Below are 26,714 nucleotides of genomic sequence, written 5' to 3' on the forward strand. Positions count from 1 at the left end.
TACTTCTAAAAGGAACTGAGAAAAGTTGGAGATAGTGAAATAAGTGCTTTAATTAGTTTGTGCTAAGCTGGCCATTAAATACATACTTATCAATGGAAACTCAAAAGGGTGAAATTATCAATAGTTTGGAAGGCTGTCCAGTGCTTAAGAACCCCCTCTGGGGAATGTCTGAGAGAGCTCCTTTTCTTAAAACTGTTGGTTCAGGCTGTCTGTACATTCATATGCAATGCAGTCTTAGCAGCAAAAGATCTACAGAGAAATGGAGTTCACATTTTCTTATTTTTAATGAAAAACCAATGTCTGAAGCGTTGACTCCCTAGCAGGAGCATGGCTTCTTCAGCCAGCTACCATACCCAAAATACAGAGGGTGAGAGAGCTCAAACCTGAAAAATGTCTACACCCCTGTGAATGAATATTGCCTGTCATTCACTGGAAATCAGGTCTGGCCCTGTCCTCAACATAACATCACCATGTTAAATTTGAAGAGATGCATCTTCATTTCAGCCCAGTCAGGGCCTCTGGTACAAGAAACACCTTATTTTTAAAAGAGTACTTTAGAAAATAGTAAATCTGATTTTCAAGCACAAAGGAGCTGAGTGATTCTTGCCCATTTGGAAGAACTCAGATCTCCAAATGCTTTAGCTGAGTGGTTTTGTCATGCTGTATGAGGGGCACCCTTCGATTCCCTTTTAGCCACAGACCGGTGAGGCACAGGTTACGATGGAGAGCGATACCCAGCAGTCGTCTTCTCTCCTCTGCCAAAACAGTGGATTTTGGAGGAAGGGGGATAACAGGTGCACTGCTTGGTGTGTTTTAGGCTCCTGCTGCCAGAAGCACCTCCAAAGAAGTTCCTCACGCTGGGCTCCAAGTTCCGCTACAGCGGCCGGACGCAGGCGCAGACGAGAAGAGCCAGCGCCCTCATAGACCGGCCCGCACCTTACTTTGAGCGCTCCTCCAGCAAGAGATACACCATGTCCCGCAGCTTGGATGGGGGTAAGGTCCTCTCAGCTGGCCTTGGCTAACTCTCAGCACAGTGGTCACTGCTTTAGATCACTGTAAACCTCATCATCGCCTCTCCTCAGGTTTGGCTGAGTAAAGGCTGTGAGTACCTGCATACTCACTGCAGGGGTAGAGGAGGGTGCAGAGAATTTCCATGATAAATGTACTGCTGTGCTCCTTACAAAGTATTGGCTGGAGGATGTCTTTTGGAACCCACTTGTCACAGAGCCTCTGTCCTTGGCCTTGTATCTGCTTCCCTTCTTTGGGGAAGGATGGGATGGACCTGCCTGCCCAAGAAAGTCAGGCTTCAACACTTTTTCAGGGTTTGCATGAATGACTGTTCAGGTTTTGGTTGAATCTGAGATTTTCTCCTGTGTACTTTTTTCACTTAAGTTTGTTACAATCCAGAAATTATTAATTATTTTCCTTGAGTAATAACACTTGTTTCCAATTACCTTATATCCTGCTCCAATGAGCACTAAGGGACTTTTTTCATCTGTTATTTTTGAAGGTATGAAATGGAGAGTAACATACATAGGTTAATAGTACATCCTTCTTCTTTTATCCTTGGTTCATAGAGGTCATGGTTCTGCTACTGACTTTGATTAAATCAGTGTGTAGTTCAGAGTATCAGCTACTGTCGTCACCTATTACTGGTGTCAGCTGTTGAGTAAAAAGAGGTTGTAGTTTTGTAGTCTATTTTTGTAAAAAAAAAAAGACTGAGACTAAACTCAGATTCATTACAGAGTAGAAAAAAAGAAGGTGAATTCTCTTGCAGAATATCACAAACTGCAATGAGTGTAGTTGGTGGTGGGATGGGGAGAAGCTTTGATTTAAAAGTGACAAGCCTTTTTCTCTCCCTCTAAAGGTGCTGCTTGTCATTAATTATTTTGGAATCTTCTAATTCTGATGTGCTTCTTGCTCGTTACCAAGCAACTGGTGACCTGATTGCTGTGCATGTGTTTCAAAGCAGAAATTATCCTTCTGCATTATTTTGTTTGCAACATCTAAGCAAGATGTCTCCCTCTACTCGTTTTGCTTTCTCCTGCCTCCTAAACTTAATCCCAAGAGACAAGATATCTGAAATGCTTTACCCAGCATTTTTTAGGCTCTGCAAGGATTTTATGATTTTAATTTGCCTAAGTGCAAATGGGGGAAAGAGGTTTTTTAAATCAATGCTTATCTCTTCACTAGTGTTGTTACTGTAATGAAAATGTGTCTGTAACATTCTGCACTGTGCTTACATTATGACTAAGACTCTGTCATTTGTTAAAGATGCAAGTGAGTTTATAAATTTGAATATTCTTATTGGTTTAGAAATTAGTTACCCAATAGTCAAGAGCAGCATCTGGGCACATGTTAAAGTTTTGATTATATACTACCTGTAAAGGTACTATTTCTTTCAAAATAATTTTCCTATATTTAAATCTGATTAATTATTGAGCACTTGCATCCTAAAATATTCTGGTTGGGTCCACTGAACTGAATGTCATCGCTTCACAGAATTTTTTAGGATAATGAGCTCAACTAACTGACAGACTTTAGTAGTCAATAATACAAGGATCACTTTTTTTTTTCCCTCAGGTATTATGCCTGTGTTATATCAATATTGTCATTTTCTGTAATGCAGCACGTTACTAAATCTGCATTTGATCTGCTTTTTTATATTCTGACAGATTTTAAAAAACACATCTCTTCCACCCCCATGGCTGATGTCATATCTGGTTCTCCTTATGTTTCCTGCCTGATAACTATGGCAATGTGTTGCTTTTTTTTTGTCTGGTGTTTTACTACAGTAGTAATTTTAACTGCTTGCTAACATTTAACAACTATGTAATGCACACATTAGCTACAGTAATGTGTGTATACATATCCATAATATATGTGTATGCATATAAAAGCTATGAGCTTCATTTCAAGTAAACAGTTTATTTAAATGTATGCACATGCTTCTGGTTTCATGGTTCTGTTTTCAGCATTATCTCAAATGTTTTTTCTAAACCAGCTTTTTTAATTTTATGCAGCTTCTCAGCAAAAGCTATTTCAGATTTTCCCTCTTTAAATATTTGCTTTTAGCATCAGTGAATGAAAACCATGAAATGTACATGAAGGATTCTGTGTCTGCTGCAGAGGTTGGTACTGGCCAGTACGCCACAACAAAGGGCATCTCTCAGACCAACTTGATAACCACTGTGACTCCAGAGAAAAAGACAGAAGAGGACAAAGATGATGAAGAGGGCAAAAAGAAGAGAGCAGAGGAAGTCACCCCGATTTCAGCAATACGCCATGACACCAAGGTAGAATTTTCAGGGTTTTGTATTAAACAGGGCTGCCCAGAGAGTGCTTGGAGAAACACAGAATTTTTAGGGATGGGGAGAGAAAGAGGAAATAGTTCTGTGAAAGGAAATATACTATGTGTATATACATGTCTCAAATCAGTGTTTTTGTAGTCCTTTCAGTTTTCATATGATGTTGTAAAAGTTAGTTCCTGCCTTGGACTGTTTTTTGAAATATGTTTAACAGTCAGAATGATGTTTTTCACACAGCATTCAACAGCTCTTTAGGAAATGCCCAGAAGTAGCCTGGCAATGCATGTTTGTTCTCCTGGTTTTCAGTCATATTTTGACTTTAATAAGGCCATCCTATTTTTTTATTTTGACAGGGCAACAAAATAATTCTTGTATGTAGCTCTGTGCTTTAAACATTCCTCTTATACTTCTCATAACACTGTTTTCTTGCAAAAATTTCAGTGGGCATTTTTTCTCTATTAACTTCTGGATATTAATTGCCTGTTTTATGCAATTTTTTTCTGGCTTACAAAAGCATTTGCTTCACTTGTTTGAAGTTTGTGTTGAAGATAGCAGTTTTTATTGATGGTTTTCTTCTCAGTTGTTAAATTTGCATCATCCCTCATCATCTTCAATCCCACCACCACCACACACTTACACATACATGGTTGTGCATAGTATCTACTGAGATATTAATACAGGGTAAATAAAAAAGGGGAATGTAGAAAATACTGAATACAGATTGACAGTGAAGAAATATGGTAGAATAACATTCAGAAAGTGTATTGTGGAATGCACTTGCTAAACAAGTAAGGTTTACCCTCACCTTTTAGGATGAAAAACCTTGATATATAGATTTACATCCACAGAACTGTAAAGTAGGCAAATATTAGAACCTGAACTTTTAGCTTTATCACATAAGGCCAGGATGAGCTACATAGTGAAAAGATCAAGTCCTCATAAAGAATTGCAGTTAAGATACTGAAAACCAGAAATATATTCAGTTACTGAAAATTGCCTGTGAGAAAAGGTTTTCTTTTGAAAGTGTGTGCTGTAATTGTAGCATTTAAAAGATAATCTCTACAAAAATTAACAGTGGTCTTCTTGAAACTCCATTAGTTTCCATGTGGAGAAAGAGTGATGAAAATCAAATATGTAGAAAACATCCAATAGAAGCTAGTTCTGTTCCAAGTGTGTGTTAATTTAAGTCAATGGAGAGATCACTTGCATTTTGGAGATGATCTAGCTATTCCATATATATGGCTATAAAGTACTCAAAATTATTTTAGGAGACTAATTTGATGGAACTTAAATATGCACAAATGATTGATTTTTACCCCCACTCAAGAGATTAATTCTGTTTAAACCATCATAAATAGAGCTTTGGTTCTGTAATCCTACAGAGATCTCAGTCCTGCTTCCACATGGACCTGCTAACAGATTTGTCTGTCAACCTAAAAAGAAGGTCTCAAGAAGCACAAGACAAGCTTGGAATCAAATCCCTTTTTAAGGGTATATAGATGTTTTAGATGTCTTTACAGTTTTTCCATTAAGATTTTGCCTTTTTTTATCCATGTGTATTTAAGTACCAGAAGTTATTCTAAATATTGACACTGTAAAGATGTCAGTAAGTGAATAGTCTGTATTAGAAAAGAATACATTTACTTTGGATTTTATATTTACAATATAAAGAGAAGTTGTATTTTTTGTGTGTATTTAGCTCACACAAAAAAAAAGAAAAAAGTGAGTCCATCAGCATTAAATTTTGACTTGAGCTTACTGCATTAAACCCATAAAGACACTTGTAAGTGTTTTGAAGCTAGGTTTGGTTCTGATTGCTTAGTTTGGGAATACAGGTTTCTTGAACTGATAGATTGTTAGAGAAGAGAGAAAGGGAAATGTTAAAGAAGAAGGAAAGCAGTTCTTCCATGTAATTACTTGGCTTACATTCCATTCCTATCATTAATATACCTGGTAAAGTTCGGGCTTAGTAGCAAACTTTGTCTAAAACTTGAATCTGGTTTTTGCCTCCAGTTCAACACCAACTTGAACTGGAGGAAAATGCTGTTGTGGCTTTATAGTCGTTTTGCTTTTAGGAGCCTGAAGTGAAAGTGAAATGGCTCTTATGGCTCCTTGGGGAGATGCACTACAGATGGAGCAGCTCAGGCACTTAGGGTTTGGTCATGGATCCAGTGGGCCACTTCAGCTACGTGCAGCTGGTGGATTTTGGCCAAAGCATCTCTGATCCATCAGCATTGTGGCAGATGTGTTGTACTAGGGTATGCATTTTGGTGATGTCAGTGGCTTTTGTCCTTTTAAAGAGCAGTGGTGTCTGCTTGCAGGGAGCATGTGAAATGACAATCACCATTTTTGCTGAATCACCTCCCTCCTCCTACCACTTTTTTGTCCTCAAATGACCTGAAAGGCCAGTTCAATGCCCTACAAGTGACATATCAAAGCAAATCCTGCTTGCTGGTAGCCAGCATTCTTGGCATTGTGGTGAAACTTACAAAAGCATCAGGGGCATTTTTGCTTCTTCACTATGGGTAAAGGGTCACATTTTGATTGTGAGAAGATATGTGTGGGGCAAGGACCTCTCTCCAGCCAGCCCTCCTTCAGATCCCCAGTGAGAGATGATGGGGTCTGCTGAGCCCCAAGTCTCAGCTCCCTTCTTTCAGAGTATGGCTGCAGAGGGGGCAGCGAGGAGGGGCTGGGAGGGGGTGAGCCCCCAGCAGTGCCTGCTTGGGCTCACAGTGAACAGAGGTGAGGGCAGGGCTGTGGGGATGCCCAGCTGGGGCCAGTGGTGGGAACTGTGCTGAGGAACTGGCTGCTGGCATAGCTGTTGTGCTGGGTTTTTCCATTAGGAGCAGCTGATGAATGGATTTCTACTCCCCCCACTAAGTAACAATGTGTTTTGACTTGGTTTAAGGATTAGATTTTTCCCTAAATATTGCAATGGATGAATTTGAAGTCCTTGGAGTTTTAATTATTACAGCTGAGGCAGAAATGCCTGCCCAAGGCATAGATGGGAAGCATCTGACCCCTACCAGGTGTCCTCCTGACTGCAAGAATGCTGTCGCAAATAGTGCTGGTATTAGAAATATGTTTCCTTCTTTGTTGCTCTCCATGTACTTCATATTTGAAGACTCTATGATTGGAAACCAATCTGTAGTAAGTGGAAATTGGCAGTATCTGAAACTCTCTATGTGGCCGTAGAGGCTTTTATGTAAATCCTGTGCTGCACAGGACTAGACAAGTGTTGAATCAAGAAGTTGCCTTTTGTAAGCTGGAAGCGTGATTCACTAACACCTGCGGTGTGCAGCATGGGAACCGTTCAATTCAGTGCAAAGCTGTGGTTGTCAAATACTGTTAATAATTTTATATATATATAATATATATTATTTATCATCACGGAAGAAAATTAACTAATTACAGTTTTCTTTTTGTCCTTTTGCTTTTGCGCCTTGTTTGCTGCTCTTTCTCTGTCACCAGCCATCTTTGCTTGGCACTGACTCCCACCACTCCTCGCCATCCTCTCAGCCTGGCCCCCATGTATCTCCAGCCAAGCTCCGCAGGAGATGCAAGGAGAGCCCCCAGCCCAAGTGCTTGGGCTGTGAGGCGCCCAGAGCGAGCGCTCCCCAGCACAGCGAGCCGGAGCCCGACCCTGACAGAAAGGGCCGCCTTTGCTCCGCCGAGCAAGACATGGCTTTTGGCTACAAGCAAAAAGCTGGCAAAGGGGCAACGCTGTTTTCCTTCTCCTTGCAACTTCCAGAGTCATTTCCTTCCCTCCTGGATGACGATGGCTACCTGTCGCTCCCTAACCTCTCCGAAACCAATTTCCTGCCTGCCAGTGTGCAGCACTACCTGCCCATCCGCTCCCCCTCCCTCGTGCCTTGCTTCCTCTTCATTTTTTTCTTTCTGCTCTCTGCCTCTTTCTCAGTGCCATACGCCCTCACTCTCTCCTTTCCTCTGGCTATGTGCCTCTGCTACCTGGAGCCCAAGGCGGCCTCCTTGAGTGCCTCACTTGCCAATGACCTGAGTGACAGTTCAGAGGAAGAGGTGTGTACCTCGGCATCGAACACACTCTTTTTCGTGTTCAGTGCTTCAGTCCTAACCAGTGTTAGATTGCTGCAATAGTGGTCCTACTTTCAGAGCCTCATTTCTGTCTGTGCTGATATGTTAGAAGGGGGTTTTTTTTGGTTTGGGGGTTGTTGTTTTTTTTGGTTTGTTTTTTTTTTTCTTCTTTTTTATTTTTTTCTCATGCCGGGAGTACAGCTTGGAGCCCAGGGTTAGGCACAACACTGTATGGAAGAAGCTTGGCTTGAACTGTGTCAGCTGGTGCAAAGTGACTTGCACTAAATGACAAGAGTTTTTCTTCCCTCTATCAATTTATACTAGGGTTGGAATAGTTATCTAAATAGTGGGTATTAAGTGTAATTTTCCACATAATTACTGAAGCATGCAAATATATGCATATGTATCTACATTTATTTATATGACTAGCTACCCAACAATGATAAGCATCCTCACCAAGTTCAGTATGTTCAAAGACCAGATGGACTCAGCTTTTTTGCAAAGGGCTATCAGCTGTAGCTGAACCCCAGAAAAGGCTTTCTGGTCCAGCAAAACCTGGATCTCTATTTTCAGCCTTGATCCCATCTCTGCTGCAGATTAAATTGTTTTCCCATGGTTAAATCTAACGTATCAGTGAGGGGTCAGATTGGGACAGCTGTTCTGCAGCTGTTGCAGGAGCATGCCACGTGGGCTGCCTTGACATTTGCGGTGTTGGATTAGCACTGCCAAAACTGGTGCCTCAAGCCACCAGGGTCATCACGGGCAGATGAACCAGCTGCAATAGGAGCCTGCAGTGGTTCTGGGTTCTGTGGATGTGATGGTATATCTAGAGATAGGAAAGGAATATGCTTAAGTAACAGAGTAACTGGCATCTCAGTTTTTGCTGGAGCCTGATTATTCTTTGATGACAGAATAAAATAATGAGTTCCGGTTTTCCTTGATTTTCTATTTTCTTCTTCAGCTTCAAGTACAAAAGTATGGTTTTGCTTTGTATATAAAGAAAAAAAATGCCAGGTCAGATAGTTGCAGACCAGTTGGTCCTGTAAAAAACCACCTTGGCCACTAGTCGATAGCCCATTGCAGTAGCTCTCTTCAATAAACCAGTTTGAATATTGTCATCTGCTGGTGTTGGTTTTCTAAGTCTTGGTGCAGGATTTCATTTCCTTTTTATGGAAAGCCAAAAGTCACATCAATTTGTCTTGCAAAAACATTGTCTTTAGATGCTTTTGGCTCTGTGGTGCCTTACAACTGAAAAATAATGTACAATTTCTAATAAAAGGCATCCAAAATGCTGCTGTCTCGTTTTTGTCCTCATTTTGAGACAGCATTTAAGTCTCAATTTGCATTAGCTCTGCACTTGGATTAATCTAATAGAATAACAGCATTAATATAGTTCCAGCTCTAGAGGCAATAATGAGGCAATGTTTATGTAATACATTAGTCTGCTCATCTTTCAGAAATGAGCATTTCTTTTTATTAGTAAAGTTAGGAAGTATTGAGCATAAAAACATCTAAAATAGGCTTTTTAGTATCTCTCTTTTATGAGGGTGATTACTCTGGCAGTGCTTCCTGGCAGAGAACACAGACTTGTGCCTAATCCACGGGGTATTTCTTGTTCAAAATACTGCATGAAAGTGAATATGTTTTAACCTCGGGCATGTCTGCATTACATTGGCAAAACAAATCACAGCAATTATGATCGCAAGGTAGGAGAGGTGCAGCCTCAGCACATCAGGAGAAGCTGCCTTCTGTCCTGCTCCAGCCCTCACCTGCCCACCAGCCCCAGCTCAGCCTGTCTTGGAGCTGAGCCTGGCCTTTCTTACTCTTCACTCCAGAGGAATGCCTTGCTCAGCCTTAACTCACCATTCCCTGCTCTGTGATAACGCCAGGTCTTTATTCCAAGTAACTCAGTAGTGCTGACTTCAACTCCATGACTGTTGATTGGCTTATTAGCAGACATGTATGTTGGAATAAAGCAAGTTTTATGCTTCATTTAGGATTTGCCAAAAGAAATAGGAAATCAGAACCTTTCCTACCCCCCACAGTTCACAAAAGGTTGCACACAGAGATGCAGAAGACTCCAGCCAGTATCCTGAACCAATGTCATACATTGTTGAGCGTGTTCTCCCTTGAGCTATGCATCTGGAGTCAGTCCATGCAGTCAAAAGCAGAATCTCACCCCTTGGAATTCATTGGCCTCTGTGTTTGTACCTAAGCAGCTAATTTCCTATTGACTTCAAGTGCTTAAATGAACCCTATGTGTCAATCTTGTGTTACAATGTCTTGACACAATTTTTAATTCTTTTAAAATGTCTAGATTCATTAATTCCTCTTTGTTTCTTTCTTTTTTCCTTTTTTTTTTATTTATTTTTTTTTTTGTAAATAAGAGTGACAATGCATTCTTTTTTTTCTATTGCCATACTTTTACAATTGCATATAGTGTTATAAAGACATGGCATCCTTTGTTGAAAAAGAAACAATTTTCTAGCACTTTAGTGAAAACAATTAGACTAGCCTCATAGACTACTGTGGTATTACACACACATTTAAAAATAAATGTAGTCTGTCTCAAGAGTGGTCATGGCTTGAAAAATTTCATGTCACTTGCATTCATGCACTTAGCAAGTAGTGCAAAATGCTTGTTTATTCTCCTGTCTGTCATACAAGCAATACAAACTCTTCATAGAATAAAAAACAAAGTAATGAAAAAAACAAAACAGTCTTTTGTAACTGGAGTTGTCAGAAAATGACAAAAGATTGGAGGAAATTCAAAGCTATGACTGATACTCCATCCACCAGCAGGTTCTTCTTTTGTTCATGTTCATATTGATGTGATTGGAGGATGAGATGTGTTGTCCTGGCTTTAAATTGCCTGCCTGGGTTACTTTAGTTTTTCTAAGGACCACAAAAATCACTAATGGAAACCAGAGCTTTCACTCCTATCAAAACAACTTGAATGTGCCAGTCTGGGGCAGTAGGGTGCATTTTACTTACTAGTTTTCCTCATGCATACCTGACATCAAAGCAGTTTTTTGAACTCTCTTCTCAGTCTGTAGTAACCTCCACTCTACTCTCTATTAAGCTTGACACTTGTGCTCTCCATTAAAATGTTCTTCATGCAAAGCAGGGATGGATCAGTCTGTGCAATGCTGTGCTTTGTTTCATTTTTATCACTCATACCTAGTAAGTGTTTGGGGGGTGGGGGGAAGTTACTTTTGATTTTTTCCTACTTTCATCCATATTTTTAAATGGAATGAGAAGTATTTTTTTCTTCTTTTAATCACAGTTTTCTTTCTTTTTACTATCATTAACAATTATCAGCTTTATTTGTCAGTTCTTTATTGGAACCGAGTGGGATCTGAGCCTTATCATTACTCCACAGACAGACAGTAGATGGGCTGGGTGTATGGTTATTTGAACTCCTTGATAATGCAGACAGCCTCATGGTGTATAATTGTGGAGACAAGAAAAACCTCTGTACAAATGAGGGGCTGAAAGTCAGATGACTGTTAAAGTAGCTTTTTTGTTGTTGTTTTTTTTTTTTTTAATTATCTTTTTCCCCTCCAGATAAAAATTTAACCAGCACTTTATATTGGCTAGAACAAAAATTTGTTCAATAATTTTCTGTGAAAAATCATTATGAGAGGAAAAGTTTCTTTAGAAAATATTAGTCACTTCTTCCCCCCATTTTTTTTAAAGCTACCTGGCTTTTTAAGAGAAAAAAAAATCAGCTATTCAAATAAGAATTTCCCAGTAATGCTTTGTTTGGCTTATAAATTTGTTCCAGTAAAGCCTTATAATGTGTACAGTACGCCTCGAGTCTTCCTCTGAGTCTGTTCTGTTTACTAATATAGCATTTTTATTTTGCTTCTTTGACATGTGCGTTGTTTGGAAAGCAGTGCTAACGCAGTTCGCAGGGATGTTGAGTTTAACAGCTCCCCGCGTGCGCCGCGTGTACTGATGAGCTGGGTTTATTCTTTATTCCTGCCTTCCTCTGGACCCGGCTCCTTGTCTAACCCCATAGACTGACAGTGAGCAGACGGATACCGCGGCCGATGGTGAGACCACTGCCACCGAGGTTTGTACAGCGCCGCACCCGCCTGGCAGGGACAGCAGTGGGCTCGTCTCTCCCGAGCCTGGGGCTGAGCCGTGCCTGCTGCGGCAGCTCAGCGTCCTCCCTGCATGTGTGTGCCTGCAAGGGCAGAGCTTTGCGAGGACAGTTCAGCTCCCAGGGCTCCCTGAGGGTTCCTCTGGTTTCTGAGTGTGCTTTGGAAGCTGCTGTGTTGTGTGGTTAGTGGTGTCATCCATGCCAGTGCTGCCCTGATCCTGCTGGCCCTGCTGGCCAGATCATGCCCTGGGGTTCTTTGTATGCTTGTTTGCTCTATGCTCTGAAGCCTGACTGGGGGAGTGGGGAAAAGACAATAAAAAGTAGTTTTAAAATGTATTGCATAGAGGTATTTTCACGTTTTAAATATCTACGTTTTTTCTTCAATGTAATTTCACCTGGCGTCTTCACATACTGCCACTACTTGTCCAGGTATTCTTTTCAGATGAGAAATGTAAAATGTTTATATTTTCCTTGCACTGAGGAGTCTCATATCCACAACATGGTACATTGCAGGCAAATTCAACCCTATGTGACTTCACTGAAGTGCATATAATGCTTTCATAATTAATATGGTTGCAGCTGCAAACATGAGCCGAATTTTGTCTGACATCGGCTAGAAGACAGTCTTACCACAAACACTACTCTAGGTTTCCAGAAAGATCTCATTAATATTTGAGACTGTTAAAATTATTGTCAAGGAAAAATTTTCTGTATGACACGTCAGAAAGATTCAGCTTTGGCTGTAAATAGAATAAATTTGAACTGAGTTGTAAAGTAATCAACAGATTTTCCCATGGGTCATTTGTCTAATTAGAACTATATGAAAAATTAACAATAAAATAGCTGCACGGGCATTAAAAGAATTCAAACGGTGCAACACCATAAAGTCTGTTGCGGTGAGTCAGAAGTACAAAATGCTTTGAAGTGCTTCTTCCACTCCATAGCTTCAGGCCTTGAGCCCTGCAGAAAGTAAAACAGAATCATAAAAATGTGACAATTAAAATATTCAGTTTATAATTAAAAAATGCATGTTAATATCCCTAGTTGCCACCCTTATTTACAGGAGAAGATATAGCACATCTCAGTTTTCTTAGAGATACCTGATTTTCAAAATGCATGGTATATCTGCCGCCTGAAAATTGCACCCTTGGAAACAGGGCTGCTGAGGCAGTTGTTATGGCTTTGCTTTTGAAAATGTTCACTGATGTGGATGGGATGTGTGTGCCATTCCAGATGATAGGTCCTGAAAGACTATATGCAGGCTAAATATGAACTAAAATTACAACAATACAGAAAGGGACTGTAGTTAGGGAAATAGCATTTTAAGCAAATAAAATGTGCTTCCTTCTGTAGAAAGTGTTGCAGGTTGTTTTCCCATGGTGAGCTTATGCAAAGCTTTGTTTGTGGCCCAGATTATTACGGAATTCCAAAGCATTTGCTGTTGCTGTTCAATCATAGACTATTTGTGACCTTGGTCACAGAGATGTATGAATGTGGAGCATAGCAATATTTATAAAAGGAAGATATTAAATAACCCTTTGATAGCAAAAAACAAATTTGAGGAGAGTTTGCTCTGAGTTAGGAAAGCGGTGCAAAGCCAGTGTGTCTACTACTTCTGCTTAAACCCTTAATGAAGAGAAAATGGGATTTTAACCTAGTGTGTACCTCTCACCGATGTTCATAAAGCCTTAATTCATACAAGTGGGTAAGGTGTTGTTTTCCAATCTTTCTCATGCTGGCAGTCGGATCAAGAGGAGGACGGAGATCTAAAGGCACAGGTACAGAAACAGAAGGTCTAGTTGTTGCTCAGGTATCAATGTTGGAGGTGTTTGCCTCTTTCAGCATGTTACTGTCGGTTCTCTGTGAAGAAATGTGTAGAAACAGCATTTTGTATCCTTTCAATACTGTGTCCCTTACCTTTCCCTTTCTTTTTCACTTCTTTCAGAATAGTCTGATTAAGCGAATACAGGGTGAAAATGTGTATGTCAAACATAGTAATCTTATGTTAGAGGTTGGTATTGGTATATACCAGTGCATGTACGTACATGTGTGTTAGTTTTAGTGGTAAACTGTGGATCTGCACTATGATGCATGAACTGTGTACTCCCACCTGCTAATAGATTATTTTTCTCTCAGAATATGATGACTCCTCTAACTTGTACTATCAATATCGATATATGCGTGTGCGTATATGTGTGTGCTCCACGCGCATATGTATGTTTGTTTGGAGCCTCTTATCAGGTGCAAATTACAGTGATATGGACAGGCTCTTTGAGAGTGTATTTAGACTCACTTGTACGAGATATGCTATGCTGTTCTCTTTCAAAATGCCACATTTTCACAGAGTGTTGTGTTAGTGCTGTGCTCCCTGGCTCCCTGAGCTGTTACTTCCCTCTATACTAACCAAGTTGTGTGTTTTGGCTCTAAAGTTTGGTTGGCTTAGGATGTATCACAAACTGCTCTATTCTTTTAAAACTGTCTAGGATCTAGACAAAACCCAGGAAGATCTGATGAAACATCAGACCAATATAAGCGAGTTGAAACGCACCTTCTTGGAAACCTCCACAGAAACGACTGTGTCTAATGAGTGGGAGAAGAGGCTTTCCACATCTCCCGTTCGGCTTGCAGCAAGGCAGGAGGATGCTCCTATGATTGAACCACTAGTGCCTGAAGAGGTCAGCGTGAGCTGAAAGGCTTCATTATGTATTTGTCTATGCATTTTTACTTAATAGCAGCTCTCACTAGATTAGAGGCCATAGTTAGAGACCAATCCCTGCTTGCAGGCACTCCCTTTACTCAGGATGCAGGGTCTAGCGGCAGAGATACCAGAAATATATACATATATAAATATATGTGTATATAGAGAACTAAAATCACTGGAAGCCTTGTGGCAGAACTGGGTCTCTTTGAAGGTGCAAAATACAAGTGTTGTTACAGGTTCGGTGAGCTTGAGGAAGTCCAGCCATGCGTGAAAGAAACCATGAAAGTGATAGAGAGAAAATTTAAACAATGGTGACTGGTTGGGAGCAGTGGTGTAGTGAGACAGGTGGGGGCTATGGTGCCAAGTTTGAAAAGAAAATACAGAACAAAGTGCTGAACTCTCAGTCTCTGAAGACAGTGAGGAAATAATTATGATAATTAGACCTTCTTGACCAGTTCTGTAAGGGACCTGATGGTTTCTCTAGTCTGCTGGATACTGTCATTGAAGACCCAATGCAGATTGCTAGGTATCTGCATTTTCATGCAGTGTGCGTGTGTGAAAAAATTTTGCTCATTGTGCCATCTTGAAGTGCTTGTAAGAAACTTGCCAGTTTAAAAGCTGGTGTTTGCTTGATCTGTAGGTAGATAAGGACGTGTAGGGGTAGCAAGACAACATTTGTGTTGCAATAAAATACATAGTGCAGTGTCTTGGCTTAAGTCCAGTGAAGCACAAAGAAATAAGCTTGTGTGGTCTGCTTGAAAGTTAATTTTTTTATTCTATTATGAATGGATGTCTGGTTTCTGTCTCACAGGCATTATCTTTATGGGTACCTCTTGGTTTTAGCATTTAAGAGCAATAAATGGTCTTGAGATTTGTTTTTGTGCCCACAGCACTGATATAATGCTATAAGGAACTCAGTAAAAATTGTCTGGAAAGTGTAAATTGGAAGAGTGTTCTGATTTTTCACCTCAGAGGTTGGTGTTGCAGACCCACAGCTCTGGGAAAGGGCATCCCTGGAGGCAGGCAGGTAGCAAGTGACAGCTTCTGCTGATAGGGAAAGGGATACTGCCAAAGAAAGGGCTCTCACCTCTTCCTCTCCCACATTGTACCCAGTGGCTGACAGGGGCACCAGATGTTTATTAGTGTGGCCTTCAAGTTGGATTAAAGTACCTAAAAAAGCAGGCTCAGTGCTCAGAGCTTCCCTTTTGAGGAGAGCACAGAGGAGTTTTAGTGTTGCTCCTACTGCCTTGTTCAGGGATCATAACAGACCCTACAAACAGGTTGGTTTGATTGTAGTTGAAAACAAAGATTTATCCTTCTAAAAAGTAAAATTGTAAGTACAACAAACAGGATGCATTTATCATAAAAAAGATGTAAGGAACTGTTGGAAAGGGTGGCTAGCTGAGCCTGAATCAGAGGATTTCAAACTTATACTAAACAAACAGGGTGGTGCTTTTTTCACTTTAGGAATTTAATAACATTTTTTAATTAAAACACACAAGCAGTAGCAAAGTATTACACAGGTATGTAGGCTTCACCCTGAGGAAGCACATCTGAATTTAACCATTTGTTTGGAAAGGAAAAGGGCAAGAATTATCTGGTATCTCTTCTTTTGCTAGTAGAAGATGAGTTGCCCAGAAGCAATGTCCAGTTACTTAGATGCATGTTTACCTTATATGCATCTAAATAATGTACATCTGTTTCACATAACTTCATCCAAATGAAAGTACTTCTGTGGAAAATTAAGAGCAGACTTGAGCTATCACAGCCTAACTCTGAGGTGGCTTCTGCTATAGATAACACCTGGCCATTCCTTTGGTCCCAGCAAGTGAGGTGGTTTCAGTTCACATGTCCTGATAATAGGGGATTTTTTCAGGAAAAAGCTGAAGCTGTCCATATGTCAAAATCAGCACCTTGATATCTACTAAGAAATGCAGAGGTAGTCAAGACACCGTAATGCCTTCTGCTAGTCAAAGAAGTTACACATTTCATTTAGCATCTACTATAAAAATGTGTTCAGTGCTGTTACCTTTAGCTCGTTCTTATAATTAAACAAGAACAGAAGAGAAAATATGTCTTCAAAATGTGATCCTCAAGCATGTGGCACCTGATTGTTTGCTCAGTGTGACTTTAAGCCTGTCTAGTCACCACTTGCTTTTCTTAGAACAGATGGGGAAATCTTTTGGATTTCCTTAATGATGAAAAATATAGTTTTAAATATCTTCCATTATGGTGGCCAGATAGCTGTAGAACATGAAAGCCATCATATTGACAAAGTCATTGACAATGTTTAATCTGACCTGGATTGGATGAAACCAACATTTTAGGAATAAAGGAGTGTGAACCTCATCACAGTCAGTAAATTGAGCCATTTATCCCTTTCTAGTTTCATATTTCTCTTTAAATTTCTATCTTTCTTCTTGAGAATATGCACCCTTTCATCATGCCAGTCATAGGACTTCCATTGGCATAGCTATTGAGTATAGTAGTTTCTGAAGTTACTAGAAAGGGTTTGACAAGAAAACCATTTTGCTCTTCAGGGGCTTATTTTCTCTGGCCAAATGACAACAGTGGCCAGCCCAGAAGCTCAAAAGCCTTGGGAAATTGAGTCTTACCAACATTTAAAATTTTCCCAGTTGTCCAAGATAGAGAGAGACTCTTCCTATTCTCATAGAAAGCACTGATGGGATAAAAGTGAGGAGATTTCAGTGTGCCACTACAGGATAATAGAGCAACAGTTAGCATCCTCTGTAGGAAAAGTGCTTCTAAGACTTCTAATATCAGCAAAGATGGGAAAGAGGGAGAGCTGAAATCTTTGCTGGGCACACCTGCCTGCTTTGGCAGAGAGGGCTGCAGACTCTGGAGACAGCCTTGCCCACAGTGAAGATGGAAGGGCCTGTTCTGGGCTCTTGGTGGAAGATGTGTAAGCTGGCATCAGTTCCAATTAAATGAATAATATGAAGTGAAAGAAAAGCAGTGCATCCACGCCTGGGTGTTACTCACTTTAGTGGGTTTTGTGCTACTCTTGTGCATACCATTTGTATACCCATGCCTCCTTTGCATTCATACCAGAGAGACACTGATTTCACTTCTTATTGGAAACTTTTATGCTGTAAAATAATTCTCTTTAGTTCTGTTTCCTACCTTTCCATGAGATTAATAATTTGTAGAGTAGAGAAATATGAGCAACTGTAAAGTATAGTGGACTTTATACCCTCCATTTACTAAAATCATTTATTCCCCTGACATTAGACCAAAGAAGAAACAGAGAAATCAGAAAAACTCATAATTTTGCAGAAGGGAGGTACTACATTCCTTGAAATGCAGGTAAAAATAAAAATACTTCATTGAAATGCAGTCAGAAAGGATGGCAATTATTTATTTTATTATCTTTTTTGCTTTCCAAACCCTCCCTTTTCATATTTTTTTATTATTATTATTATTTCATAAGTTTCAGACAGAGATATAATCTGGAGACGAAATTCTGAGGAATGGGTCGTCTCCAGAGCTTATGCATTCCTAATAGAGACTGATTTGTCTGCTAGTTAGAAATCTTTTTGCACGGTGCTGTTTGGATGTTGTTTGCAGTTTGCATGCATTTCCAGCATAAACCTCACTGAGAACGTTACGGTGAATGGGGCACTTCTGTCACGAGAATGAGTTTCCTTTATATTGTCAAGTGAATTTAGATTATGCTGAGTGATGGTGAACTTTATATTTTTATTGGTTTTTCTATTAGCCAAGTGTGATAGAGAAGAAGCTGCAGGAAGGAGAATCTGCTGGCACTTTGGTTACTTCTCATCAAATCATTATCCAGAAAAGTATCCCATCATCCCTAGAGGTTATTTTTAATTCATTCGATTTTAAAACACATCATTTGCTTAGTTAAATACAGACGTTATGGTCTTAAAGTCAAAGCAAATCACATAGCACATTTGCATGAGGAGGAAAAAAGATGCTTCAATTAAGTTTCATTCAGAATTTTTAGTAGTATGCTTAGTTTATACAGTTTGCTGTGTTGTGCTTCTCCATTTAAACAATCCTGAAGGGCATTGATGTTCTAATGAAAACAAGGAAATTCAGTGCAGGCTACATACAAAAGTGTACTATCCTAAAACGTCATTAGCAGCATGTTTGTAACAACTGGGGTACAGTTGAATGGGCTTATATGCCCTATTTTTGTAATTTGTTTTTGACTGTAGCTTTGTGAACCACCACAATATGTGATTTTTAACCCCAGGTTGATTCCAATCACCATTGTAATTATGCATTGACCTGCTATTTTGCTGCAAACAAATACAGAAATAGTGTGGCAAAAGTAATATTTTTGGGTCCATGTTATATAGACCTTTGAAGAGAGAGAATATGCAAAGAAATGATGTTTTGCCTTAGGCAATTCTGCTTATTTGCTTGATAACTGCTCTAAGAGGTACAGTGCTAAAAGTTACTATATGCTTTCAGAAGAAGCAACATGATTTCTTAAAGTCTTCATAATTTAGTGCTCCTGAAGTACAGATAAACCTGCAGATATTCTAATTTAGCTTTTATATCTCAAATATAGGGCACTGAGGATTGGGTTATTATAGACAAAATACCCTCTGAGGTAGTTGATGCTGAATCGGAAAAAAATCTGGCATACAAAGTAGTGACTGTGAGCAGTAAAACTGCCTTTCCACCTGAGATATTAAAATCCAGTACCATTCTAATGCAGAGCTTTGAGGACTTGGAAAGTGAAATACAATCCAATGAGGAGAATAAGCAGAAAATGTTCACCCTAGGAAAATCCTATGATACCGTATCTGGGAAAATTGTAACCATGACAAGTAAAGCTAAAGAGGGCGAGAAAGCAGTACAGCCTTCAGTAGAAACTTTGCAAAAACTGGAAGGAGAAGTGCAAGAATCTGTGAAAATGGTTCCAATAGGGGCCAAGTATGAAATCCTCAAGCCTGTCACTGATGAGAAAGCCAGGCGGGGCTCCGATGTGCAGAGCACGAGAAGAAAACTGTCTGACTCTCTGACACCCATAAAGGAAGCAGAATCTCAGTTGCAAAGTCCTGAAGAGGAGAGTTTGAAAAAGACACTAAGGATGGACCAGGATTTGCAGTTGCTTGGTACACTGGAAAGCTTACAGCTTGGCAAAGCAGAAAAGCATCTTGGCGGAGGAGCTGTAAAAGCAGGGGCGTTTGCCCGGACAGATAAGAGCCTGTCTGAGTGGAGATATTCCAGAGAACAGCCATTTACCATTGCTACTGCTCACTATGTTACTGAGTCGTCTGCAACAAAAGTAGTGGTAAAAAGTGGCTTTGACTTCATGCCACGATTTAAAGATAAAAGCATGACTTCTTTTAGGCAATCCCTTCACACCACCCTGGCTTTCAGTTCTCTTGCTGCCTGGCTTTATGTTGACAGCAGCCAACCCAGCTTATTTTTTTTCTCTCATACTTTGAATCCGTCTCACAGTCTGAAGCAGACATTATATAAGGCTTTCAACCTTTCTGGTTTATGTACTGAAATTCAGTATTGCTGCTGTGGCTTGTTAATAAAAGGAAAAAAAAAAAAAGAGGTTTGCTTGAACCAGCAACACGCCAATGCTAACAACTACGCTTTGTAACTATTGCTTACTACAGCCATTATGAACTTGCTCTGATTTATTTTCCCATTCTTTTCCTGTTTCCAACCTCTCCGTGCCCCTGCAACCTTCTCTCCTTTTCCCCCGTCTCCGCCTCTGGTTTTGGCAATTAATATATCTGTGCATTTGAGTCTGCCTTTTCTCTGTGTATGACTCTACATCTCTTTGTCTGTTTAGACTAAACAGTCCACCAGTGAAAAAACCCTGGATGGTTCAGATATCTTCACTTTAATAGAGTCTGCCAGAAAACCGACTGAGTTCATAGGAGGGGTTACTTCTACTTCCCATAGCTGGGCTCAGGTGGCTGCTTGATTCTCTCCATCAATGTCATAACCACACACCAATTACTTTTGTTTTTCTATTGTTTCATGGTTTTTTGCACAATATGGAACTGTATAACTAATGCATGTATTCATGTGTGTTTTCCTTTGTTACAATGGACCACAACAGAAACTTCACCAAAAAGAAAAAAAAAAAAGCAACAACCAGATTTTCTTGCATTTCATTTAATTTTGGTCATTTTGCAGGGTGCTGTATTTTGCCTTTGTAAAACTCACTCAAAAATACCAATGAAAACACCAACATCGAAATTTCTCTTCACTTTTAAAAATTTTGATTCTTGTTTTTTTTTCCATTTCTGCTATACTGATAACATCCTGAGAACGAAAATCCATACACTGTGGGAGAAATAATTTGGCAAAATATAATGCCCGTTTTTTCAAATTTATGTTCACAGTACATTCAGCTTGGGTACTACTGCAAATAAGTGTCATCTACTTCTGATGCTGAGGGGTTTTTTTCCTCCTTCCCTGCAGAGAATAGAAACGACGACATCTCAGGAGATAACTTCCAGTGACATGAAGCAAGCTGTTCAGCCGGATCAGGATGCAGTGCAGAAGGTTGTACAGGAGACTGTAGTTGTCAAGGAGAGACATGGGATGGAGGTGCATGCAGGCGGGGATCCTGCTAAAGTGGCCGGACTTACGCTGGATGCCCAGGCTGAGGCAGCGTCGGCTGCTGGTGTGAAAGGGAAGGAGGGCTCTGCTGGGACTGAGGGGGCGAAGGAGGAAAAAAGGGAGGAGGCTGGGAAAGCCCAAACCAAACAGGAAGGAGCCGCTGCCGCTGCTTCGTGTGAGCAGGCGGAGGAGCACAGAACAACAGTCCAACTTTCAGAGTCTTTGGAAAGAAAACCTCATTTTGAGGTAACTTGTTGTTGAATTGGTCATGTCTGTGCTGAACTGTGAATGTAGGCAATTAAGTTAATTCCTGTCTTTTAAAGTAAAGTGTACCCAGTTTGTATGATTGCACTTTTATAGCAAGCGGTTTTTTTCTCCTCTTATTTCCTCCTTGCATGTCACCTGCAAGGCTTGCTGCTGGTTTCCATCATTAGTAAAATGCCATGCATGTTTTACTTGGAACTGCTTTTCATGCTACAGAGAAATGCCAAATTTCATGGCATTTTATGCAATAGATAACAAGATAGCTGGCATTCTGTTTGGCAAAGTCCATTGAGGCTGGCAAAGTTAGCATTCCCTCAAAAACAGAAATAGATTGTTTTTTCCATGCTTCTTGCAATTATAAATAAATATATTGTGTCTCAAACAGACTGGGTTCCTTATCTTAGCCCCATTAATAGAATTTCAAGAGCTGTTTTGTGGTGCAGGTTCTTTTCCCAAGAGAGATGAAAAGACTAAGCCTGGACAGAATAAATTCTCTTGTCATTTTAAGAAAATGTAGAATCACAGATATCAGAACAGCTGAGGCTGGAAGGGCCCTCTGAAGGTCATCTGCTCTAATTCCCTGATCAGGCAGATATATCCAGAGTGAGCTGCTGCCCAGGACCATGTCCAGAGAGCTTCTTTTGAGCATCTTCAAGGAAAGACACTCCCCAATATCCTTGGGCAACCTGTGCCAGTGTTCAGTCACACTCACAGCAAAAAGGTGTTTCCTGTAGGAGGGAACAGGAGGGAACCTCCTGTTTGGCAAGTTGTGACCATTGCCTCTTGTAGGATTTAGAACATTTTGGACTTTGTTTTCGTAAAATCCAGGGAAGTGCTAAATATTGCCAGCATCATATACACGAATGTACCACTGTAATGAATTTTCTCTTTTTTCTTTTATTTTTTTTTTCTTAAATCAGAGCACTAGTTATTCTTAGTTATTAACATTCTTTCTTTGCCCTGAGCAAGAAAAAAAAAAAATTGTTCAAAAAAATTGAAAAATCCATAAGCATTGCTAAATGTTCCATTTCCTTCTTTTGTGTTCACACAGTCACCAGTTGTGAAGACTGAGACTGTAAGTTTCAGCAGTGTCCCTGCTGGTGGGGAAAATCTTGAAATTTCAACAAAGGAAGTGCCAGTAGTCCATACAGAAACAAAAACTATTACATATGAGTCTTCTCAGGTAAGAAATTCTTCAAAAGACATGGTGTAATTTAATGTACCTTTAAGGAATTTATTTCTTCACCCATCTTTAGTGTATGCTTTAGTGTAAACTTTTTTTTAGGTGTTCAAGTGTTAAATATTAGTCTGAGGAGGATGTACATAAGAACAACTTACCTGGTTGTCATTCTCATGTCCTGGTGTAGGGCCTTTCAAGAACATTGCTGAAACTGCAGATTTAAAAGTGCCATCTTCTCATCTGTGCTTCCAGAGTGGAAGGACAGCCTCAGATGCACAGAGAAATACTGACACATGGTCGCCCTAATAGCAGCTGTCCTCTACCATAAAATACTCACTTTATGAACTGTAGAAATAGGGAAGTTTAACAGTCCAGTTCTTCCTTCCCTGTGGTCAGGATCATTTTTGAGTGGCTGTTTTCTTGTTTCTAGGTGGATTGCGGTGCTGACTCTGAACCAGGTGTTTTGATGAGTGCACAAACTATCACATCTGAAACCACCAGCACTACAACTACTACACATATCACCAAAGTGAGTCCTCAGGAAACAGGGGGCTCCTTTTTCACCAGCTTTGGTTCTATGATTTATTTCAAAAAGGGAACACATTCTGATACTCTCTTAACAAAATATTGTAAATTTACCATACGTTTTGTCTTTATTCACCTGTCTTTGGCTATGCTGAGTTGATTATCATCAATGACTTGACACAATTCCTAAACCCTTAGGGTATGTTTATGCAAGCACAAAACCTTGCTGTACAGAGACACTTGATTTAGCTGCAAGTACTACCTGGAACTGGTAGTACACATTGGCATCATGTGATAGCCTGGAAGGAATAATTTGTTTGAGCATGAGGCTCTGCTGACATGACTATGCCTTTGAGCCCTGAGATATTAGCACTGCATGGTGTTGAAAGCACACAGTGAATCTGTATCCTGTAGCAATAACAGGACATTCAGTCAGCTCCAACACCTTGGCTGTGTTTCTGGGTGGTACCCTGAGGATCTTGCCCACAGCCAGACTGAAAGTTCATCTGCACAGACAAGCCATGCTGTGTCTTCCAGGTTCTAAGGTAGCATTTACAAAACAGTTCCTCCCTCCCTAAGTAGAAACCCTCTAAGTGCTGTGACACCTCTCCTACCAGTATTCACTGAGAACAGGATTTCATCTTTCTGCAGTGAAGTTCCCCCATTAGCAGATGAGCCATAAAAAGGCCATACCACTCCCTATGTCATTCTGAAGCAAGCAGCTGGACTTAAATAGGTCTGAATATGGGCTGTTCATATTCCCATTCTGTTTGTCATGGGACAAGTTTGCTGTTTTTGACATACAAACATCTCTCTTGGTGCATGTGCAGATTAACCAGAATTGTAAAATTACACATGTTGGAAGGACATCTGGAGGTCATTAGCCCATTCAGAGCATTCAGGCCAACTCCAGAACTGCTCACTTGCAGTCCAGGGTTGTACCCTCTGCAGGGCTCCTTCACTGATCATTCTGGGGGCGGGTAGCAGCACTCTAAAGTAAGTTACTGACATGCATTTTTGTCCCTCCCATTTAGACTGTGAAAGGAGGCATCTCAGAGACAAGAATTGAGAAACGAATAGTCATCACAGGAGATGCAGATATTGATCATGATCAGGTAAAATCTACAAACTGCTAAAAAGGCTACCCTGAAGACTGCCAAAGAGAACATTTCTAAACCTTGCTTTGACAGATATTATTCATACTGGCATGCCTTAAATTAAGCTGAAATAGTAGTTAAATCACTGATGGTATATTTCATATTTTAATCATTTTCCTCATTTGTAAATTGTGTAATATGTCATGAATCTTTTCACCTTGCTACTGATCATGCATGTTCCACCTCCTTTTTGTTTTTGCCCTTCTGTGGTTTCCTTGGGATAGGCGCTGGCTCAGGCAATTAAAGAAGCCAAAGAGCAGCACCCTGACATGTCAGTGACCAAAGTAGTGGTACATAAAGAGACAGAAATCACACCAGAAGATGGGGAGGATTGACCACAGGTAAGAGGACCAGATGATTTTCCTAGGCATTTACTGGGCTGGCATGCTGCAGATGTTATTTTCCTACCATATTTCACCTTTAACTCTTCACTTTCTCTCACTGGCATTTTCAAGTTGCTGCTTATCAGTTCTGATATTTGAAAGTAAACCACATTCAGTTCGACATCTGCCTTCATTAAACAGTGCCAGCTGGAGAAAGAGAATCTACTCATTTGCTTTCGTTAGCTCTCTGAAAAGTCCCCATTGTCCATGCTTTGTTATAGTCTAATTTCCTACTTCTGAAGTCATAAAAAATCTGTTGTCTGCTTTTGTGTCATTTAAGAACAAAACAAATTTGTTCTTAAAGGTGTGCATTTTGGTTTAAAAATGCCAAGGGAAAAACCTACAGCTGCTTTCTAAATGTCTTGTGCAGATATGTTCAAAATTATGCTTCAATTCCCAACTTGCAAAGATATGGTCCAACTTGCTTTTAAATGCAGTGAATTGGTTTGTCAGTATTTGGGTGTCTTGGCTTTCTTGTACTTGAAAGAACATTTAATGTTTCAAAGCAGCATTGTTTATCAGGATGAGATGATAATGCAGCTTTCCTTGTGTCTAGCTTTCTCTCAGTAAAGGCATGCTCTCCAATAGTGGCTGGCTAAACAGACGTCTCAATATTCCTATATTTATTCTGTGTGCAGAAACATGTCATGCATACTAACCTGCTATGCAAAAACTCTTAATGCCAGCACCATTGCACAAATTGCTTTGAATGCTGTATGCAGAAGGGGAAGAAAAAGCTGCTTGTTGGATTTGTTGAATCGATAGCAGCATTTTATTCTTAAAACAATATGTATTCCCTAGCACTTGGTGTAAGTAACAGAGTATAATGCACAACACCTTTTGAAGCTCTTTGGCTCTCTTGCTTTTGGATATACAGACCCTAAAGAAAACAGAATTTCAGTGTCAGTTATTTATTTGGAAGATGGAACCAGTCACTAAGGAGTGAGTAGCTGTGATTCTTCTGCTGATTGTTTCAGAGACAGCTCAATGTGGCTTGCTTAAAAGTCTGCTGATGTCATTGATTCTTTCCATTGGCGTCAGTGGACTTTGGATTTGGTCCAAGTTGCTTATACTGGGATGATGCAGTTTTCAAACAGCTTTTCTTATATGAATAAATTGACAAAATCTCTTTTGCAAGAGAGTAGTTGCTTTGAATAACTAACTGAGTTCTCTTTTCTGCAGGAATAACCTAGAATGCATATGAATCCAGACATGCATACCAGTAGGAATACGAGAACCTATACGGAGTCTCAGTTCCAACCTGACTGACTTGTATCTGTCTATGGAAAATTTCAGTACAGAAGAATTGATCTTGACCGTTAATAAAGAAACTGGCAGAGATACCTTCCCATAGAAAGCAATCTGAATCAGCAGCAGTTAAACAATATTGCATGAAGCAACAATAAAATTACAGAAAAGCAGCATTTTTAATTTTCTTAAAATGTCTAAGTTTTCAGCTTTACCTGCACGTTCATAAACAATATAAACAGTGATCTCATGTAACACATAAACAGTTCATGCCTTTCACAGTTTCTGAAAGTCTAAACAAATTAAATTTTGTTAGGTGGCAAGCCTTTTGTTTAAGGATATTGTAAATGAAGAATTACCCCCAAAATACTAGAAGCTGTACAGGTACTGTGTATAATGTTTTACCACAAATTAGATGTGCCAATAACACAGTTTATTCAGTAAACAACTTGAATCTTTTATTTGTTTCATCTGGTTTTATTACTGCCCGATAAACAATGATGAATCTTTACTCTTATCAAAACATATAAATGCTTACAAAGTGTGCTTTGTATACCTGACTGAATACCTTATGAGGTAGTAATGATTTTAGTATATTAACTTTAATGATTTTTGTCAGCATTGTTCAGAGTCAGCTTCCAGTCACCCTTCACAGATCCTAACCTTGTAAATTATATGTAGTTATTTTGGAGAAAAAAAAAAAAATCTGTATTTTACTTAGTTTGCAGCTTTAGAAAATTATTAATCTGAAATAACCGTGATGGTTTTCTATTGATTTCCCTTTTGTTCTCAGAGGAAAAAAAAATCTGTTTGAGAATCTGGTCAGCATTTACTATCTAGTATTGAGTCAAGCCTTAACCTGTACAGAACGTCCACTGAAAACTCGCTAGTGTCCAGCTCTAATACCCACAGAAGGGATGGCGTCCATTACACTGTCAGCTGCATCACAACACATGGTGAATGTATGTTTCTGCATAGTGAAATAAAAGTGGTAAATGCATCTGAAATTGTATTGTTCTGTGTCTAAAAGCACCTAGTGGTCTTTAGTATTCAATCAAAATGTTATGTTTGTAAGACACGACAGGTTTTACTCATGAGCACAGTCGATGTGTTTTGTCTTCAGTGGCTGACACTGCACTGTGCAGACAGTGGGAGTTAGTGGAAAATCCAAAGGGATGACTGTTCACGTTTGGGCATATGAT

The 26,714-nt window shown here is 39.8% G+C and overlaps 1 protein-coding gene across 29 annotated transcripts in view; it reads left to right on the forward strand.

Moving 5' to 3' along the window:
• Nucleotides 1-26,512, forward strand: part of EPB41L3 (erythrocyte membrane protein band 4.1 like 3) — a 138,502-nt gene extending 111,990 nt beyond the window's left edge. For 4 of the 29 annotated variants that reach the window (XM_079300729.1, XM_079300720.1, XM_079300723.1 and 1 more), the window contains exons 11-22: nucleotides 818-993; nucleotides 3,130-3,296; nucleotides 11,386-11,439; nucleotides 13,212-13,247; nucleotides 13,953-14,144; nucleotides 19,977-20,099; nucleotides 20,615-21,001; nucleotides 22,071-22,202; nucleotides 22,630-22,728; nucleotides 23,759-23,839; nucleotides 24,106-24,222; nucleotides 25,447-26,512. In XM_079300729.1, coding sequence (XP_079156855.1) covers nucleotides 818-993; nucleotides 3,130-3,296; nucleotides 11,386-11,439; nucleotides 13,212-13,247; nucleotides 13,953-14,144; nucleotides 19,977-20,099; nucleotides 20,615-21,001; nucleotides 22,071-22,202; nucleotides 22,630-22,728; nucleotides 23,759-23,839; nucleotides 24,106-24,216 — 1,558 coding nt within the window. In that variant the 3' untranslated portion in view covers nucleotides 24,217-24,222; nucleotides 25,447-26,512. Of the gene's footprint in view, nucleotides 1-817; nucleotides 994-3,075; nucleotides 3,297-6,779; nucleotides 7,347-11,385; nucleotides 11,440-13,211; nucleotides 13,248-13,414; nucleotides 13,481-13,952; nucleotides 14,145-17,422; nucleotides 17,498-17,909; nucleotides 18,012-18,731; nucleotides 19,461-19,976; nucleotides 20,100-20,614; nucleotides 21,002-22,070; nucleotides 22,203-22,629; nucleotides 22,729-23,758; nucleotides 23,840-24,105; nucleotides 24,223-25,446 lie in introns of all 29 variants that reach the window. The other 25 variants (XM_079300728.1, XM_079300718.1, XM_079300719.1 and 22 more) reach the window with 16 other exon arrangements.
• Nucleotides 26,513-26,714: the final 202 nt, after the last annotated feature.

The sequence above is a fragment of the Erithacus rubecula genome (genome assembly GCF_903797595.1).
Source record: "Erithacus rubecula genome assembly, chromosome: 3".
Classification (NCBI taxonomy): Eukaryota; Metazoa; Chordata; class Aves; order Passeriformes; family Muscicapidae; genus Erithacus; species Erithacus rubecula.